This window comes from Monodelphis domestica, chromosome 4 (assembly GCF_027887165.1).
Source record: "Monodelphis domestica isolate mMonDom1 chromosome 4, mMonDom1.pri, whole genome shotgun sequence".
NCBI lineage: Eukaryota > Metazoa > Chordata > Mammalia > Didelphimorphia > Didelphidae > Monodelphis > Monodelphis domestica.
Window position 1 is genome coordinate 227,498,676 of NC_077230.1, and position 20,645 is coordinate 227,519,320.

At 40.3% G+C, this 20,645-nt stretch overlaps 1 protein-coding gene across 1 annotated transcript in view; it reads right to left on the reverse strand.

The window, feature by feature from the left end:
* Window positions 1-13,397, reverse strand: part of SORL1 (sortilin related receptor 1) — a 226,561-nt gene extending 213,164 nt beyond the window's left edge. Inside the window, exon 1 of the mRNA XM_001370225.4 lies at window positions 12,857-13,397. Coding sequence (XP_001370262.2) covers window positions 12,857-13,162 — 306 coding nt within the window. The 5' untranslated portion in view covers window positions 13,163-13,397. The remainder of the gene's footprint in view (window positions 1-12,856) is intronic.
* Window positions 13,398-20,645: the final 7,248 nt, after the last annotated feature.

Here is a 20,645-nt window from a genome sequence, read left to right on the forward strand (position 1 = left end):
AATTAAGTTAACAATAACAAAAAAAAATTTTTAACCCAATTAAGTACTCAAAAAGTGCTTTAATGAAAAAGATTAAGAAAATTCAAAAAGAAAAATCAATTAATAAAGTAGGTGCCATTTTTTAAAAAATAAAAATAAAACATCAGCTAATTTGATTTTTAAAATAAAAAAGGAAACCAAATCACCAGTATCAAAAATAAAAAGGAAGAATCATAGCAAATTGAGAAAAAATAAAAGATATTATTAGAAACTATTTTGCCCAATCAAATACCAAAAAAACGAACAACTTTAAATGAAATGGGTGAATGTTTACAAAATATATAAAACACTTAGACAGAAAGAATAAGAAATAGAAATTTTAAATATCCCAGTCTCAGAAAAATAAATTGAATTAGACAAAAAAGATCTCTAAATTTTTTTAAATACCCACAAGTAGCTAGATTAACTAGCAATTTCAATCTAACCTTTAATGAATAATTAATTCTAATAATATACAAACTATTTACAAAAATTGGGGGGAAAGGAAGCCTACCAAATTTCTTCTATGACACAAATTTGGTCTTGATGCCTTAAATCTAAGAGAGTCAAAACAAAGAAAGAAAATTAAACCTCTAATGAATGTTGATAAGAAATAGTTAAATAAATATTAGCAGAGGTGCAACAGCAACATATCACAAAGATTTTACACTATGACAAGGTTGTATTTATACCAGGAATCCAGGGCTCATTCAATAACAGTAGAATTACATACATAATTAACTTGAAGAATAACAAAAATCATAAGGAAATCAACAGAGGCAGAAAAGGATTTGAAAAAACATAACTATTTCTATTTTAAAAAACAGTTAAAAAACACAAGAATAAGTATCTTAAGAAAAATTTCTTAACAGAGTAAGTAGTATACATCTAAAATCAAAAGCCAACATTGTGAAATAGGCAAAATTTAGAGGCCTTGCCACTAACATCAGAGGTAAAGTAGGTAGGGTCCATTATCACCATTATTTGATATAGTCCTTGAAATGCTCACTACAGCAATAAGACAAGGAGACAAAACTGAGGGAATAAGCTATCCCCATTTGATAAATGATTAAAGGATATAAACGGCTTTTTTTTTAAGAAATCTAAGATATCACAAGCAAAAGAAAAAATGCTTCAAATAAGTTAATGAAATGCAAATTAAAGCAATTCAGACTGGCAAAGGTGACTAAATAGGTAAATGACACATGTTGGAAGGGTTATAAGAAAACAGGCACATATACGCAATATTGTGAAGCAGTGAAATTAGTCCAGTCATCCTAGAAACCAATTTGGGACTCTTACCAAAAAGTTAGTTAATTGCATATATCCTTTGATCTGGTGATGATACTACTAGGTCTCTATCCTTAAAAAAAATTTTTTTAAAAAGAAGAAAGGGTTCTATATGTACAAAAATATTTATAGATACTCTTTTTGAAGTAACAAAGAACTAGATATCATTAACTGAAGAATAGCTAAACCAATTATGGCATAAGAATATAATGGAATATTATACCAGAAGACATGGCACAAGGTACATTTTCAGAGAAATCTAAGAAGAGTTATATGAACTTGTGAAAAGCAAGATCAGTACTATATTCATTCAATATACTGATCAGAGTTCTTAAATCATTCAGTTGTTTTTTCTTATATTGTTCAAAAAGAGAATTGGTGATTGCATGCTACCCACCAGAAAGAGAAATGATTATTCAAGATAGAGAATGAGACTCACGTTTTGGATATAACCAATGCAGGAATGTGTTTTGCTTAATAATATTTGTCAAGAAAATTTTGCTCAGCTTTGCTTTTCAAATGAGAGAGGAAGGGCAGGAGGAAAGGCAAGGAGCCTGGAGACAGGGTTCAAAAAAAAAAGGAAAGAGGGAAAAGAAGGAATAGAAAACAACCTATAATAGCAATTAATGCTTCCACGGATAATCCCCTTCTACTGTACATGGAAATGTTTTTGGCTTTATTTGATGTTTAAGTTCAATTTTTTTAAAGGCAAACAAAAGTATTTAAAAGCATTATACATTATAAAGTGAGAGTAGAAGGGACCCCAATGGGTCATCTAATCCAACTCCCTAAACTTGCAAATAAAAAAGCTGAAGCTAATAGAGAAGTTATTTGCCCAAGGTCACAAAGACTGTTAAGAATTAGTATCCCAACTTAGCTCCTTTTGACTACAAATCCAACACCCTTTTACTATACCTAAGTGCTTCTAAATGATTTCTGAGATTCTTTTTGGCACCAACATTTTATGATTTCATGTGTGCATTGGATCTAAAATCCCAGGACCTAAAACTGTGAAGAGGAGGAACATGTAGGGAAAAGAGAACTGGATTTTGGAGTTACAAAGCCTGGGTTCAAAGTCTTTCAACTGTGTGACCTGGAGCCAATCATGTATTTATTTGGGCTTCAGCTTCCTACTTGGTAAAATGAGATAACCCAGATAAGTGACAGCTAAAGTCACCTCTAGCACAAACACTAACGGGTCTGTATTCAAAGCACTCTCTGTGCATCTGTCTCTCCCTCCCTCTCCAGCTCTCTGGGCTCTCTCTCCTGCTGTCTCTCCCCCCTCTGCTTTCTCTTTCTCTCTACTTCTCTCCCTCTGTTCGTCTCTCAGCTTCTCTCTATCTCTGGCCTTTTCTTTCTGTGTGTTTCTCTCTCTGCCTGTCTCTATCCCTTTCTTTCTTTGCCTCTGAGCCTGTGTCTCTCGGTTAATTTCTGGCTGCCTCTCTCTCTTGTCTATCTCTGTTTCTGTCTCCCCTTCCTTCCCTCCCTCCCCCACATCTCTCTGCCTCTTTCTTTCAGTCTCTACCACACACATACACTCTCTCTCTCTCTCTCTCTCTCTCTCTCTCTCTCTCTCTCTCTCTCTCTCTCTCTCTCTCTCTCTCTCTCTCTCTCTCTCTCTCTCTGAGGCTATACAGCCTGGGGTTTTCCAGCTCCAAGACCTTGCTTTCTCTCTATGCCCGTTTGTGATGGAAACAAGGGCAGTATTTACTGTTACTATGGCTTCAAGGCGGGGACGATTTCTCTCTTGGGTAAGGAATAAGTCACCTTACCTCTGGGAAGAGGAGGGAGAACTGAACCAAACAGGCAGGATGAAAGTCCACCTGTGTGTGCTACCAATGCATCAGGCCAAGAAAGAGATGTTTCCCAGCAACTGGTCAGCAGGGCCATGGCTGCTTCCTGTCACTCTCGATCCCCTGACTAAATGGACTTTTGAAAGGAACCCTGACCCCCTTCAATTCCCTCTTACTACCACAGGTCAATAGCAAAGAGATTCCATATATTGGAAGTGGTTAGGTGGCACAATACAGAATACACTGAGCAGATAGTCTGGAAGACTTCAGTTTGAATCCAGACTCAGACACACCCTGTGGGAGTTGAGGAAAGTCATTTGAACTTTTTTTGCCTCAGTTTCCTCATCTATAAAATTTGAAATAAGATATTACCTTCTCAGTTTGTTGCAAAGAGAAAATAAGATGATGTTTATAAAAAAATTACAAATTCTAAAGCACTATATTAAGTCTAGTTCACAGAAATGGGGAAACTGAGGCTCAAAAGCTAGGGCATACAGCAGTAGAGCTTAAGAGTCTGAGTACTGGACTCTCATCTTGCCAGAGAGCCTGTCAGATTTTTAGTATTCTATTTCCTAGGGATGTTGTGAGGATCAAACAGGATACCACTTGTAAAGCCTTTAGCACAGGGCTTGGCACATAGTAAGTGCTACAGAGATGCTAGTTAGTTATTATTATTCTCAGGCAGTCCAAGGATAAAAAGCAGTCCATGCCATTTCTTCACTGAAGGCCCAAGGTCCGCAGGTCGATATGCCAATGAATTAGGTCAAAATTAACTGCAGCTCATTTCAGACCAAGGGAAATTGATTTCTGCATCTACGTGACCAGAATGAATATGCATTCTGTCAATGTATATATGTCCTTATGCTTGTCAACCAAGAGAAATCTTTCCCACCCCTAAAATCCACATTTTTCCTAAATTCTATTTCCAAATGTTCCATATCTAAAATCCTTTTTTAAATCTTTTGCTTTCCACTAAGCACAAATCTTGGTTCCCCTTTCAAAATAAATAGGAAGTCATTTTTTTCTAAATCAAGGTCTTCATAATAGTGTAAAGATTAAAATTACTTTTATTGATTTTAATGAAATCAGTTTCCAATGCCCCCTGTGAATTATTTTAAATAATCCCAATTTTAGAAGCCCAAGCCATCCTTCTCCATTATATCTACCACACCTCCCACAATAGCCAGCAGGTTTTCAAGTAAAGCATATTTATTTTAATATTAACATGAGCAACATATAATTAGGAAGGTAAATCTGTTTCTCTCAAAATCAAAATTTCTCATTCTTGGAGCCCAGATCTCAAAGCGCTTTTTCAAGCATGTTATTAACCTCACTTTACCAAGAAGGAAAAGCTCAGAGCACAAATTAAATGCACAGAAGTGTATATTATGTATGTATAATATATGTACAAATACATACACACATGTATATACATATGTATGCTTGTGTGTGTATATATACGTGTGTGTGTGTGTGTGTCATGGTGTCAATCCATAGAATTATGAGACCCAGATTGGGATCACCATGGAGCTCATGAACTTAATCTATTTATTCTGATAAAAGAATTGTATGTGGAATTTGTCCTCAACTCTTCCTTAACCCTCCTCCAAAATTTGCCATTTCTGTTGACATCATTCTTTCCAGTCTTCTTTGGAGTTTTTCATATGTATCCCTGGGCTCTTCCCTGTCCCTTGACCATCAGCTGCAAAGTCTTCTTCATTCTTCAGTCGCCATGTCTGTGGCTTCTGTCCCTTTCTCTTCATTTCTCAGCCTCTGGTTCAGGTCCTTATCCTCTTTTGTCAGAACTACTACAATGGTCTCCTAATGGGTCTCCCTAACTCCATACTCACCCCAGTGCCCTCCCCCATCCATCACTCTCACAATTGCTAAAATGATATTCTTAATGCTGGCTTCTCACCATGACACCGCCACCCCCTTTCACGAATCTTCATGGGCTCCCTATACCTCTACAACTGAATGTGAATCCTTAAACTTCCACCATCTGGCTCCCCCTGTCTCTGCAGTGTATTTCATATTATTCTCCCTCACCGACTCTCCATCCATTCTACCTGGCCTGCTAGTGATTCCTCACATGCCAGATTCTATCTCCCACCTCCATGACTTTGTGCAGCTGCAGCAATGGAATGAGAGGTCTCTTTTGGTGACCACCTCGGCAGTCCTGAGACAATCATGTCACCTCTGAGGGCCTCCATGTCTTCCTTTCTAATAATGAAGGATTTGGAGCAGATGCCCTTCCCGGTCATGCCAGGGCTCATCCTAGGATTCATGTCTGGGTGGCCTCCCTCCTCCTGGCTGCACACTCCAATCCCAAACTTCCTTCCAAGCATGGTTTCCCTTCGTCTAGCACCATCTTGTTCCTCAGTCATTCTTCCCCCTGAAAAGACTGTGTGGTCTTGTACTTTCTTACTAGGGCCCTTGTTCTCAAGAAGTGATTCCCTGAGGGTGACCATACAGGCATTTGTTTGGTCTTGGATCCTCAGCCCCCTAGCACAATGCCTTCCACAGAGCCAGCACTTAGAAAAATAGTTATTGACTGGAATTGTGGTAAGTGAAGCACTGGAGTATTCCATAACAAGAACCTTCTCCTCAGATGCTCCTAGTCATGGTTTCCCAGACAGCAGACCCCTGAATGGTTGGGGTGGAGGGGCCTCCCCCTGAGAAGGGGGTTCTCCCAGGGATCACTCCCCAAAACACCAGCCAAGAGCATACTGATTCTTCCAATCATGAAACCAGCATGAACAGAGAGATGCATGCACCTGGATACCCAGGCCGGATGCACCTCTGTACAGGAGGCTCCCCAGGGCTGACTCCACCCTTCCATGGGACTAGGGGCCTGGATAATGGAAATCCTTTACTACTATAACTCAGAAGCATTGCTTATTCTGTGTGACCTGGAGGGGGGGGGGGAGGAGGAGAGGCCTGTGCTTCCTCCCCTGTAAAGAAGAGGGGGGAGGCCCAGCACACAGCAGGCACTTATTAAACACTTATCCCCTTCCCTTACCCCATGATCTTTTTTCTTAGCCCTCCCATCCCCTACCCCATCCCAGGCTGTTTGAAGGCTCCAAGTTGGGGAGCTGTGGGGAGAGAGAGGAGAATGTGGCCCCTGTATTGACGTCTGGCAAAGGGGCAGGACAAGGGCCTTTCTTCCATCACTGAGAGTCTCACCCTACTTCTTACCCCTAAAATAATTTTCACAACCAAGCCCTCAGCTCTTCAGTTCCATAGAAACAGCTTTCCTACACCATCATGCCCTTTTCGTTCATTCAGAAACACCTCCAGATTGGCTTCTCCTCTCCCTGGGGGAACATGAAGGCTGGGCATCCCAGTTTGGGGTTCATTCTTTCCTCAGGAACTTATATCAGGCCAAAATGAAGGGAAAGGAGCCCAAAGGCAGCCAGCATTACCCCCCCCCCAGAGGCCTTCCTTTGTTTGGGAGCCTGCCCAAGTAACCCACACCTTATTTTTGGTCTCAAAACAAGGACTGGAATCCTATATAGTCACTAAAAAGGACAAACTATGTATGAAGAGTTTGCTGGGAGAAAAACAGACCCACAGCTCTACCTGGGGATTCCAGGAGACTTCTCTCAAAACAGATAGCAAAATTTAACTCAATCTGGTGGCTTTGCTAAGAATTCTTATGGGTTAGAATTCTCGTTTTATCCCTTCTATTTTTTTTAAAGCAGACTTGTAATTTTATTGATGTAAAGAACTACCAGGGAGGACATTCCCTCTGTAAAGCCAAAGTGGCATCTATCAGACAAAGAAAAATCTTAAAGAGAATTGCCAGAGGTTGGGGGTTGGGGTGGCAGCTAAAGACCACAGTGGCTAAAGCACCAGGCCTGGAGTCAGGAGGACCTGAGTTCAGATAGGACCTTGGCGACTTCCCAGCTGTGTGACCCTGGGCAAATCACTTACCCACAATTGCTTAGTCCTTGCTACTCTTCTGTCTTAGAACTGATCCTAAAACAGGAGGCACGAGTTATACTTTTTTAAAAATAAAAAGGAAAAAGAGAGAATTGCCTGGGATACAGAGAGGTTAGAAAACTTGTTCGGCCTTGCACAGCCTTTCAATGAGTATGAGGCAGACTCTGTCTTGACTCCAAGGTTAACTCTGTCTACTGTTCCAAAGTGCATTGCTAAGCAATCTTAATAATAATAATAATTCACATTTCTATAGCACTTTAAAGTTTATAACCTTTTCACAACAATTCTTAGAGATGAGAAAAAAGTATTACTATCCCCATTTTCTAGGTGAAGAAACTGGTACTCAACAAAGTTAGAAACAGGCCATTCAATGTTGCTGCTAGATCAAAGGCAGAGGAAAATGATCCATATGGATAAAAATATTTATAGCTGTTTTCTGTAATAGCAAAGAATTAGAAACTGTGAAGATACCCATCACTTGGGGAATGGCTAAACAAGTTTTGGTATGTGAATGTAAAAGAATACTACTGTGCCATAAGAAATAATGAAAGGGATGGTTTCAGAAGACTGGAATGAAGTGTTGCAAGATAAAATGAGTAGAACCAAGAGAAGAATTTAAACAATAACAGTATCATAAAGATAATCAACTTTGAAAGGTTTAAGAACTCTGCTTAACACAAAGATCAAGCACAATTTCAAAGGACTTATGAAAGAAATATGCTATTCACACTCAAATAGAGAACTAATGGATTCAGAGCAGAAAACTGAAGCATATTTCTTTCTTCCTTTGTTTCTTTCTTTCCTTCTTTAGAGACACAGCTAATGCAGGAATTTGTTTTGCATGACTACACAAATTTTAATGGGTTTTGTTTTTCTTGCCTTCTCAACCAGTGGGGGAGGGGAAGTAGAGTGAAAGAATTCAGATCTGAAAATAAAATAAAATTTAAATTAAAAAAAAAAGAAGTGGATACATATAAAAAAAAATTTAGATAAAGGCCCCTAGTAACATAGCTAGAAAAAAACTAGAGTTTGGATCCAAAACTAGGTCTCCTGATTTCAAGTCCAATATTCTAAATAATTTTTTTAAATGGCCCGGGATAAACTAGAGTTCCACCATCCCATGTTCACTACCTGATCATCCAACAGACCATAAGAATCTATAAAAATCTGGTCAGTCATTATGTGAAACATCTGGCTTATAATAAAAGACTCCTTCCTATTTCTCTACTGTACCATTTCCCCAAGACCTCCTTTATCCAGGAAATGGAATCCCTTTGCTGTTGGGGTTCTCTTCTGAAAGGATGCAGGAGAGGGAGGGCGGCTCTGCACTTATTGATCAAGTATCAGCCTGCTGCCCGCCAGCCCAAAGCCTGTCTTCCAAGCCCACTCTTCTCATGTTGTCCGCCTTTACCCACCTGCAGGTTTCCCAAGTCAGACATCCCTCCCATCTCTGCCTGATGACCTCTTTCTCATCTTCCAGGCCAGGCGGCTCAGGTCCCCCCCTCTTCCACAAAGATTTCATCTCCATTTCCTATCTATGGCATTTCTCCTTCCTCAAACCACTCACTCGACTCCATTTATATCTATCCTATGTACTTATCACATAATAATAACTGTGATTATTATTGCTAGCATTTATATGGTATTTTAAGCTTTGCAAAGCACCTTACAAATATTTTCTCATTTGAACCTCACAACAAACCCAGTAGGCAGATGCTATTCTTATTACCATTTTACAGATGAGAACATTGAGACTGACAGATTAAATGGGATCACTTGGGATCACAGAGCTGGTAAAAATTGAAGGTAGGATTTGAACTCAGATCTTTTTTATTCCAAATCCAACAATCTATACACTGTTTATATGGGGGGAGACGGGGAGATGTGTGTGTGTTTTATCCCTGTAAGACAACTACTCCATATCAGTACATATGGTGACACATGTAGTTATATATAATAATATGGAATATAAGACCCTCCGGACAACTATGTGTAGCACATATGTACTCACCCGTGGAGTGGTCTTATCCCTCCTCAATTAGATTATCAGCTCATTGAGGGTAGTAACTGTGTGTCATTCCATTTTTCCCTTTATATCCCAATCTTTGCCATACTGCATTGCATTTGTTGAATTAGGATGAACAGAAATATCAAATTGCTCTCACATATAGCTGTTTCGAATATGTGAATGCATTCTAATATTTGTCATGCACACATTTTTATAAGAAAGTAAAGGCAAATGGATGACCCAATGGAATTGCTTGTCAACTCTGGGAGGTGGGGGAGACAACAAGAATCATGGGACCATGGAAAAAAAATTTTTAAATAAAATTAAAATAAATAAAATAAAAGTAAGAATTGTTTTCCCTATGTTAAAGATGTGGAAACTGAGACCTAGGTTAAACTGACCGGCAGCCCCAAATCATAAAAGCTCTATAACTGGAATCCAGGGCAGTGAAATGGTGCAGTGCACATAAGCAGGCCTGAAGTCAAGAAGGCTCTTCTTTCTGAGATCAAATCTGGTCTCAGACACTTAGTAACCGTGTGACTCTGGACAAGTCACTTCACCCTGTTTGCCTCCATTTCCTCGTCTGTAAAATGAGCTAGAGAAGGAAATGAAAAATCACTCCTGTATTTTTGCTAAGAAAACCTCAAATGAGGTCATAAAGAGTTGGACACAACAGAACAATAAAAACTGGAAGCCAGATCTTCTGACTCCAAGCCCAAGAGCTGTGCCCTCCTGGAAGGACTGCTTGCCTGTATTCTCCGGATTTAATCCTCCTTGAGCATAATGTCCCTGCTGCTGGTGGTTTCAAGGTCACCCCCAGATTTTATGATTTCTCTGGGTGCTCATGAGGAGGATCCCCACTGACCAGCAGCCCCTGCAGCAACAGAGGCTGACATCAAACAATGCTGAGCCCAGCATCCCTGCTTTCATCAGAGCAGTCCGGAGGAACCCTGCTGACCCCTCTTAGAATGTCAAAAGGGCAAGTGGCTGCACATTCTCAGTTGTCTTCAGAACCCCACCTGGCCCCTCACTGGTCCACCTCCCTGGTCCCCAAATACACAAGTTTCCAATAAATCTCTGTACAGTTATGGCTGTTTTTGTATACATTTATTGGTTTCTGTCTCTTGTGTTTATAAGTCTAAAGCCGCAAGTGTCTTGGCTCTTCATTAAACTCTTAAGTCCCCAAAGGCAGCAAAGAGATCTTCTCTTTCCCCAGTGAGCCCTTTTCCTCTTCCTCCCAGAGTTCCTATGAAGAGGTGCTGGCCATCATGAATATTCAGAGAGTACTGCTGACTGACTTTAACTCCTTTAGGCAGGAAGGTAGAGGAAGGGAAACAGTAGACAATCACAGAGCTGGAGAAAGTAATTAGAGCTTAATAATAGCCCTTTAAATTGGATGCCATTATTATTCCCATTTCACATAGGAGGAAACTGAGATTTAGAGGATCCCTTGACTAGACCAAGTGTCAAATAGGCAGGAAGTTTTCGGCAGCAGGATTTGAACACATAAATCTTCCTAACTCCAAGTCAAGTCAAACTCTATCAACTTCAACACACTTCTCTATCTCTCCTTTTCGAACCTAGAGCTCACATACCATGAACTTAGATAAGAAAAGAAAATTACATCTTTATTTTCATTCCTCTTTAACCTTGGGTATTTTATTTTATGTATATAAAAGCATGAGTCTGAGAAGGTGTCTACAGGCTAGGCTGTCAAAAGGGGTCCATGGCTCAAAAAAGGTTAACAATCCTATTTTAGTAGGACTATACCAATCATCTCAAATGACTATGAATTTGATCTTCTTTGCTCAGGATACTGGGAAGAAAATTCCTTAAATCCCTATCAAGAAATTCCTACTCATCTCTAACCTAAATCTTTTATGTTACAGATTAAGCCCATTTTCACATTTCCTAAAGGAAAAATAGTAATTTTGTAAAGCAGCCATAGCCTGGAAAAAGCTGCCTGTTCTTCATGTTTTGGGGTAAAATGACAATTTCCCACACTTCTTTTAGAGCACTCACTCAATTCTAGAAAGCCCCAGTGATTAAAAATTTTTTTTTCAATTCACCTTAGCTACTCCAGGCCCCAAAGACTTTACAAAAATCAAACTTCGGAATAAAAACTGCATCTATATCTTTAATACAAAAGAAAGCCTTCTTCATCAACCTAACAGTTGCAAAGCAACTTGGATCTGGAGGGGGTTGCTGTGTCCTTCCCTAGGAAAACTGACCCATTCAGTAAACCAGTCCACCAGGAAGGCTCACTTTGCCCTCCCACACATGGCTGATATTGGTGTCCCTGTTCTGGGTCTAGGATTTGACTTAAGAGCTTCAGATGGAGGGAGAATTAGGATTCACAAGAGAAGTAAGTAAAAAAGATCTCCTTCTAGCAGTACCTTTTGCATATATGCAGTTTATATGAGAATATACACAAAATCTTATCTAGAAATACAGGGAAAAAATGAAACTAAATGCACTCAGTTAACTACCCCAGTATGCATTCCATCATATATCAATCTATCTTAACAAAATAAGCTACTATTTTATTATCAAAATGGTACAGTCTGGGGGAAGGAATGGAGAGAGAAAAATAATAGGATTTCTTAGGGTTAGAATAGAGTTAGAAGGGAAGCTAAGAGTTATTTTACACACAAAAATAATACAGCTCAGAGAGGCTGTTAATTGCCCAACATCATACAGGTAGAAAGTAAATGGACAAGTCAGCACTTGAAGCCAAATCTATAGCTCAGTCAACTCTGCTTCTCTTTCTAAGTGTGACCTTGCATAAGTCACTGAATAAACTCAGTCTTCAGTCTCTTCTATAAAACAAAATGATTGAACAAGAATATCTCTTAAAGTACCTTATACATATAATTCTGTTTCTATGCTTCTATAAATCTCCTGGGGAAAAGAAAGGCACAAAAACTAAGAGGCAGAGGCAGCAGTCACAGCCCAACACAGGCCCAGCCCTTTAATTTCTACTTTGAAAGGGAAAAAACTCATTTATAGGAAAGGTGAATGTTACCACCTCTACTGTCTCCTCTTTCCTCCTTTGCCCACTGTCTGGTTTTGCTGATGTCAATCATAACAGCAAGAATAGGGAGTCTTATGAGGCCATAAAAGATAAAATTAATTTTGCCATCTCCCATATTAACCTGTTCAGCACTCCTTCCTAACAGTGGGTTAACCATAAAATGAAATTAACGTTGCTTATGATCTAATAAACCCATTGCTTGGCTAGTAATTAATCACTCACTGAATAATCAAGTCTCCAAATTATTTCATTTCAGTCAAATCCTACAAGTAATAAAGCAGGAGATTACTGTGCAAACTGAAGCTTTTTTTTTAAATGATAAAAATTTAAGAAAAAAATCCATCCATAAAAATTAACTCTTACTTCCACCCTTCCAAAGAAGAAGGGTCATGCTTGGGGATGGGGGAGGAAGGGGTGAGGTCTCCCACCTTAATTATGGGTAGAAGTTAAGTAAGTGCCCCACACGTCTTCCTTCCTCACCCCGGGTCCAGGAGGATTTACTGCCACTGCGGGGTGCTGGCTTCCAACGCCCACGGTCACCGACTAGAGCGAACCCCTATTTTATACAGGTGCAAGGATCGAGTGCATCCTGAGGGTCCAAAGGCAGCAGGACCAGTTGCACACGACAGTTCTCTTTGCAAAAGCAAGATAACAGGGAGGACATCCCCGCGGGTTACCTGGGATGCATTTGTCCCTCAAAAAATAAACAAACAGGAATGTCATTTCGACCAGACTTGGGATGTGGAGAGGGCCGGCGCACACACTCACCTGTCCGTACACCTTCACAGGCTCGAGCTGATGGGCAGCGGCGCTGCGCCTCGTCCGCGGCGGTCGCGGCTCCCCGGCCGGCCGGCTCGCGCCCCCGGCGGCATCCCTTCCGCCGCTGTGCCCGGGCAGCCACGGCTGGCCCATGCCGCCCTGCAGCACGAAGAAGCCCCGTTCTTGGGGTAGCGCGGCTCGGCCCCCAGCCGACTGCAGGCTCCGGGTCTCGGTCAGAGCCCAGGGGGGTAAGAGCGCGACGAGGGCGAAGAGGAGAGGGAGCCGCGGCTCCCCGCAGCTGCTCCCTGTCGCCATGTTCCGGCGCTCGCTGGCGCAGGTGGCGCCGCCGCCAGGAGAGAATGTGCAACGAATGGGAGGCCCCGCGAGCTAGAGAGCGAGAAAGCAAGCAAGCGAGCGAGCAGGCGGGAGGTGAAACGGAGGCGGCGGCGGCGGCAGCCGCCTGCTGCTCCTCCCCCGCCTCCGCGGCCACGGTCCCGACTCCGGCTCCGGCGCGGCTTCCGCGCGCTCCCGGGGCCGCTCCGAGCGACTTCGTCACGTGTGTGACACACCGCCCGTACCCCCCCCCCCCTTTTCCTCGTCCATCACCCTCTCCTCCCCCCGGAAAATCGGAAAGGCAACCAGTGTCCTTTCCATCCCCCGCATCTCCATTGTGTGCAAGACTGAGGTTGGTTATGCAACTGGCCTCAGCCTTAGGTAATTCCGTCCGGGCCTCAGCCTTGGTGGGTCTGGGGTTTCCAGTAAACACATATGCACACGCAGCACTCCCATCCGCTTAAATGTCAGTATTCAGAGCTGGGGAGCAAAACAAAGCATTTCCCACGTGCCCAGGAATGAGTTCGAGAACATGAGGATTGCAGCCTTGGAGCTCCAAGCTTTCCCTGGGCAAGTTTTCAGCCCTTCAGACCGACATTGGTGGTCGAACATTTCCCGTTGGCAAAGGGGATGTACCAAATAAACTGTGGGCCCTCTTGGGGTGTGAATGGCCTCTTGGCTAGAAAGTTCATTATCTATGAAAAGTAATGGCCCGACCTATTCATAACCTATCCCGTACCCCAAGCCCTGTGCATGTGCTGCGAAAGTGAGGTCCTTGACAAACCATGGCCCTTCTTGGCCAGTCGAAGGTCTCTTAGCATTAAAACTTCCTTTAACGACGAAAAATAAGGGTCCAGACTTCCATAACCGCCCCCATACCACAAGCACAGTGCATGTGGTGCCTGCCTTCAAGGTGGTAGCTGAGCGATGCGGTTTTGAGAAAACTAACTGTACAAAGGCATACTAGAACAAACGAAGCCTATGCATCACCCAGAGGGACACTTACACTTGTAGTTCTATATTTCCCTCACCTACTCCCCCTACTTTCTCCAGACAGCTTTGTCTCTGTACCTCTCCTCAGCAGAGTTCAGCATCTTCCAGCTCCGTCCCCAATGCCCCTCCCCACTCCTGGGGAAAAGCCCACCTTATCCCTAAATGGCGTGTATAGACCCTCTCCTATTTAATCCATATAACCCTGTGGGAGAGGTGCCCCGCTATTTTTATCACTATTTCACAGATGTGGAAATTTAGCTTCAGATACATTGTGTGGTTTGCCCATGATGACTCAAAGGTGAGATTTAAATGCAGGTTCCCTCCTGATTTGGGGTCTTGGGATCTTTGGGAACACTGGCTCTCAAAGTCCTCTTAAAGGATGCAGCTTGGCATGGCGGAGAGAGCATTAAATTTAGAATCAGAGACACTGAGTTCAAATCCCAGATCTATCATCTGGTTTACAAACTGGGGGAGATCCAATAAATTTATGGGCAGAGGGCAATTTAATTCAATAAATATTCATTTATTACCTACTTTATACAAAGCACTGTGGTAGGTCCCAGAGGAGATATCTTCAAAGTTTAGATAAGGCCCAATCTCTGTCCTTGGTGAACTTGGGGACTAGTAGAGAGATAAGACACAGTAACAAACAACTATTATATACATAGCATTACAATAACAAGTCTAATTGCAAGGTATGTAACAGTGTAATGTGAATCCTAAAAAGAGAGAGAGAGAGAGAGAGAGAGAGAGAGAGAGAGAGAGAGAGAGAGAGCAGAGACTTCATGGAGGAGTTTTATTTGACTTGGACATTAAGGAAGCAGGAGAGTTCTGGGCAGCTAGGTGGTTCTAGTTATGTGGCCATGGGCCACATTATCTAGCCCTTGCCTCTTTAGATTGATACTGAGATAGAAGTTAACAGTAAGGAGGAAGAGGAGAGGAAGGAGGAGGAGAAGAAGAAGAAGAAGAAAAAGAAAGAAAGAAAGAAAGAAAGAAAGAAAGAAAGAAAGAAAGAAAGAAAGAAAGAAAGAAAGAAAGAAAGAAAGAAAGAAAGAAAGAAAGAAAGAAAGAAAGAAAGGAAGGAAGGAAGGAAGGAAGGAAGGAAGGAAGGAAGGAAGGAAGGAAGGAAGGAAGGAAGGAAGGAAGGAAGGAAGGAAGGAAGGAAGGAAGGAAGGAAGGAAGGAAGAAAGAGAAAGAAAGAAAGAAAGAAAGAAAGAAAGAAAGAAAGAAAGAAAGAAAGAAAGAAAGAAAGAAAGAAAGAAAGAAAGAAAGAAAGAAAGAAGAGTTTGAAGGATTGATAGCAAATTATCTAGTTTGACTGGTGTAGGTGCAATATAGTTCATGATGGGAAATAATAGGAGATAATCTGGAAAAGCAGGTTGGAGCCATAATGCAGAGGACTCTGGTTTCTAAGAAATTTGATAAGCAATAGGAAGTCAATAGCAGAGGAGATATATAATCAAAACTACATAAAAAGCAAGAAGAGCCCCAAGATGATGAAACTAGGTCACAAGAGAGGTCAGAGTAAAGATGAGAAGATTTGTTCAGTTCCTAGAAAGGCAAAAGTGGCAACTCCAGAGAGGAATGACAACAGAAAAAGCAACAATTTGGAGGAACTAATTTAGTGGCCTCCTGGGAACTATCAGTAAATAAAATGTTAATAAATTAATAAATAAATAACTTTATTTATATATAAAATATTATATTATAATAATATTATAATAAATAACATTATTTATACATATTATACATTATATAATATGTAATAATATTTATACATATTATACATTATATAATATGTAACAATAAATAATAAATATAAATATGTTTATATGCAAATATATAAATAATAAAAATATTAATAAAATGTTAATTAAAAGCCTTATACTTGCATTAAAAAAGTCACTAGTACCCGATGGTGCACTCACTTGTCTGAAAAAGACTACAAGTTCACTTCCATCAACAGTATATTAACTGTTGATTCCAATCTACTTTAAAAGAGCCTTAATGTCCAGAACTGGATAGATCTTCTGTACTCTGCCCTAGTCAAATTGTATCTCCAGTACTGTGTTTGTTTCTGGGGACCCCATTTTAGAAAGGATATTGATAAGTTGGAGAGAGTCCAGAGGAAGGTAAACTGGATGAGGAAAAGCTGTATGCAGATCTTTTGAAAGAAAAGGGAAAGTTTAGCTCAAAAAAGAGAGGACTTGGGAGTGAGGGAAAAGTAGGCCATGATTACTTTCTTCAAGTGTTTGAAAGTCTGTCCTTTGGAAGAATAGTTAGATTTGTTCTGTTTGGTCCTAAAAAAAGAGAACTAGGAGTAACAGGTGGAATTGGCAAACACGTAAATTTGGACTTGATGTTAGGAACATGTTCCTAACAAATAAAGTAATCCAAAAGAACTGACTATAGAAGCAGTCTCTGCAGGTCTGCAAGTAAAGGTTGGACTGCTACTTACTTGGTGTAATATAGAGAGAATCTTTTTCTCTTGTTAAAATCCAAGGTACTTTAGATGGAGAATTGGATAGAGCAGCAGACCTGGAATTGGAAAGACTTATCTTCCAGAGTTCAAATCTGGCCTCAGACACTAGCTGTGAGATCCTTGGGCAAGTCATTTAACCCAATTTACCTCTATTTCCTCATCAGTAAAATGAGCTGGAAAAGGAAATGGTAAACTACTCTCCACTATCTTTCCTAAGAGAATCCAAAATGAGGTCATAAAGAGTCTGACACAACTGGAAAACAACAACCCTAGATGACTTCTGAAAGTTCTTCCAACTCTGAGATTCTGTGCAGGAAGTGTCTTCTAACCCCTTCCTTCCACCATTCAGTCCCCAAAATCTCTTGGAGAAAATAAGATAAATATGCTATAAAACAAATACCCTTTGGTTTATTCCATTCATTCATTCATTCATTCAACAAATCTTTATTGAGTTTGTATAACTTTGCTTGTGACTATACTATAAAAAATGGTGCCCAGAAGATAGTGATCACATCTTAGGAGAATGGGACTGAAGACAAGTCTAATTTTCTCCAAATCCAGATTTAGAATTCAGATTATTGTTTGCAGTGGAACACAGTCTAATGGTAGTGTTAAAAGTTGTTGGTTCTTGGTTTTTGTTCTTTGCGATATTGATTTTAAGAAACATAGAAACTAAATACGTGGGTACAGAGATGGACACAAATCCTCAGAAGTAGATGTAGTACCATGAAGCTGCCTCTCTTTCCTAACCATTACCAAAGAATGCTTTTTCACTCAACTGGGCAGTGAAAAAGCCTTGAGGTGTTGCTTCAAAATGGTGGGTAGTACATCCCCATACCTCTTAATTTGATTTGCTGCAGAAGTCTTCATTCCCTAGGACTATGCTATCTTGAGACAGGCAAGGTGGTGGAATAAGTGAGAAGCAACCAGGCTCAGATTACAAACAGGATTATGGAATCCCTATAGAAGTCATCTCACAGTGGCAAATTAATTCTTTTTCTTACCTTATCCCAATTCAAAGATTAACTTGGAGAAAGAATTATGAATATCTAGTATCCTGGAATCAGCTTGGATCAGCCAGCAAGAGTCAAATGTTAAAATTTCAGTGTAAGCATTTACACCTTGAAAACTGGCAAACAGCTACAAATGAGGGCATGATTTGTCTTCTTGTTGATTATACTTTAAAAAGTGTTGCAGAGAATGTCAATAATGCAGAATAATCTTTATAGTGTGATATAGGCATATTTCAGAGAACTGATTTTTAAATATTTACCCCAATGCATCCCTAAAAGAACCCCAGGTAGAGCAAGAAGTTTGCAAATGCACATGCTACTAATTGAGCAATATTTTTTGTATACCCTTTAATGCAGAGTTAGATTCATAGTTGACACTTTTTTGATTAGTTGGTAATGTATATAGTGGGAAAAACACTAAATGGAGTCAGAGGATCTGAGCTTGAATCTTGGCTGACTTCACTATTGGTTATCTATGTGGTCTTAGCCAAATTATTTAATTTCTCTGGTCCCCAGTTTCTTCATTTATAAAATGAGGGGGATTAGGCCTATGAACTCTCAGATCCTTTTCAGTTTCAGATCTATGATCCTATGATCATGCTTAATTATCAGGCATAGGGTAGAAAAAAATAATAAAAAGGAAGTACAGTATATTGAAATAAAAATTTCATATAGTCATAGAATGTTAAGACTGAAATTTTTTTTTCTCAATCCTAAACCCAGATAACATCATTGGTAAGTCTCTTCTCCTAGATACTTTTTCTTCTCTGGGTTTTCATTGACAATATGCTTCCACCATCTGATCCTTCCTTTTCTGTCTCCCTTACTGGGCTATCATCCATGTAATACCTGGAATGTTCTTCCTTTCCACCCCTACCTTCTAGAATCTCTGTTTTTCCTTCAAGATTTAGCTTATACCCCCTATTATAGAAGGTCTTTCTTGGTTGCCCTCTCTACCCCTCCCCCACATATTAGTTCCTTCACTTTCATGATTAACTTACATTTTACTTATAGATGCTTTTTTAAAATGCTTACCTTCTGTGTTAGAATTAATGGTTCCGGAGGTAGAGTCAAGATGACGGCTTAGAAGGAGCAGAAGTTCAGACCTCTGAATACCCTTCCTAACTGATCACAAACTAAATGCTCCAAGGGACTGAAAATCAAACTTAACAACAAGACAGAGCCAAGAGACTCTCCTGCTGGACTTAATTCAAAAGGTATGCCCCCTGAAAAGCCGGAATCCGAGAACACTTGGGTTTAAGGGGAAGACAGAAGGAAGGTCCCAGGACCCATCCCCCCTCCCACCCAGAGCGCTGAGACTCCAGTGGCAATGGGAACTTCTGGGTGGGCAAAGGTATTGGTCTGGAGGGTGAACCTTGAGGGCAGGGCTGTGCAAAGTTCAGAGCATCCAACACAGGCATCGGGGAAGGAGCAAGAGAGGGAACATAGACCTGGCAGCCTGGCCAGAGCTTTGGAGATCCTTCATATTTGCTCCAGCCTTCCAGGAGGTTTTAGACTCAGAGCACACCCAGCCCAACTAAGCTGAACTTAATCCCATCAAATATCAAAGAAAAACAACTGCTTGAATACATATTGTTGGGGATGTAGATTCTAAATGAACATCCTAGTGTAAAGAACAACATGGAAGTGGGTTCTGATCAAGGACATATGTAATATCCAATGAAATTGTGTGTTGGCTGCTGGAAGAGTGGGTGGAGGGGAAGGAGGGAAACAATGTGCTATTTTAACCAAGGAATAATGTTCTAAATTGGCTAAATAAACTTATTCAAATGGAAAAAAAGAAATGATGAATGAGATGAATTTGGAAAAAGCTGGAAGGATCTGTGGGAACTGATGCAGAGTGAAATGAGCAGAACTGGGAGAACATTGTACACAAAAATAGCAATATTGTATAGCAATAAAAAAATAACCAAGTAACAACTTGGTTAATTTCAGTAATGCAATGATCTGGAACAATCCTGAAAGGCTTATTATAGGGAATGCTATTTACCTACAAAGAAAGTACTGTCGAAGTGATCCTTCACATCAGTGTTTTTATGTTTTTATGTATTTATTTTATTTTAGAGTTTTTTTCTGTGAATGAGTTTGCTCTTACAACAATGAACAGTATATAAGGTTATTTTGCATGACAATAAAAATGAAATTTAAAAATTAAAAAAAAAAGAATCAATGGTTCCAAGGCAAAATAGTGGTAAGGGCTTAGGCAGCTAGGAAGACCATATTTGAACCCAGGACTTCCCACTTCTATTCCTGACTCTCAATCCACTGAGCCATCTAACTGCCTCCCTTGTATATAAGCTTTTTATATACCAATATGTTGATATGAAAATATTCAAAGATTACATTGACGGTGTAAAAAAATAGACTCGAATACAGGACTACAATCCCCACGAGCCTTTGCTCCACTTCCCCAGAATGCCTTGTAATCTCACCTGGGCCGAGATCGAGAAGGTATTTAAACTGATTCAAAGGCTTTTGAGGGCTCTCTCTACTCTTGGACTTCCATTTTGGGGCAGGCCTGGCTTTTTTTCATAATGTAGGTGAGGTTGTGTCTAGGCCACTCTATGGCCTGGACACGTGTTTTTTATACTGTATTTCTTTAGTCCTTAATCTTCAATAAACCTCTAAAAAATATAATACTCCTTGCAGAGAGAAACTAATTTCTACCTGCTTCAGATGCCTCAGTCTCCCCGTCTCCCCTAAATTTTAATCTTTACAATGGGTACTGCTATCAATCATACTTATTAACACTCATCAAATGTTAATTTAATTGTGTCACTATTTAATAAAAATTTTTAAATAAAAAATAGATGTGTCATCAAGTGTCAATTTAATAATGGTTTATTATGTGCTCAGAATAGGTTCATAGTGCCCAAATAACAAGTGAGCCATAAATAGAAATTCCAAAATTCTTTTATAGTCCAGGTACATCTGCAGGAAGGATATGCTTAAAATT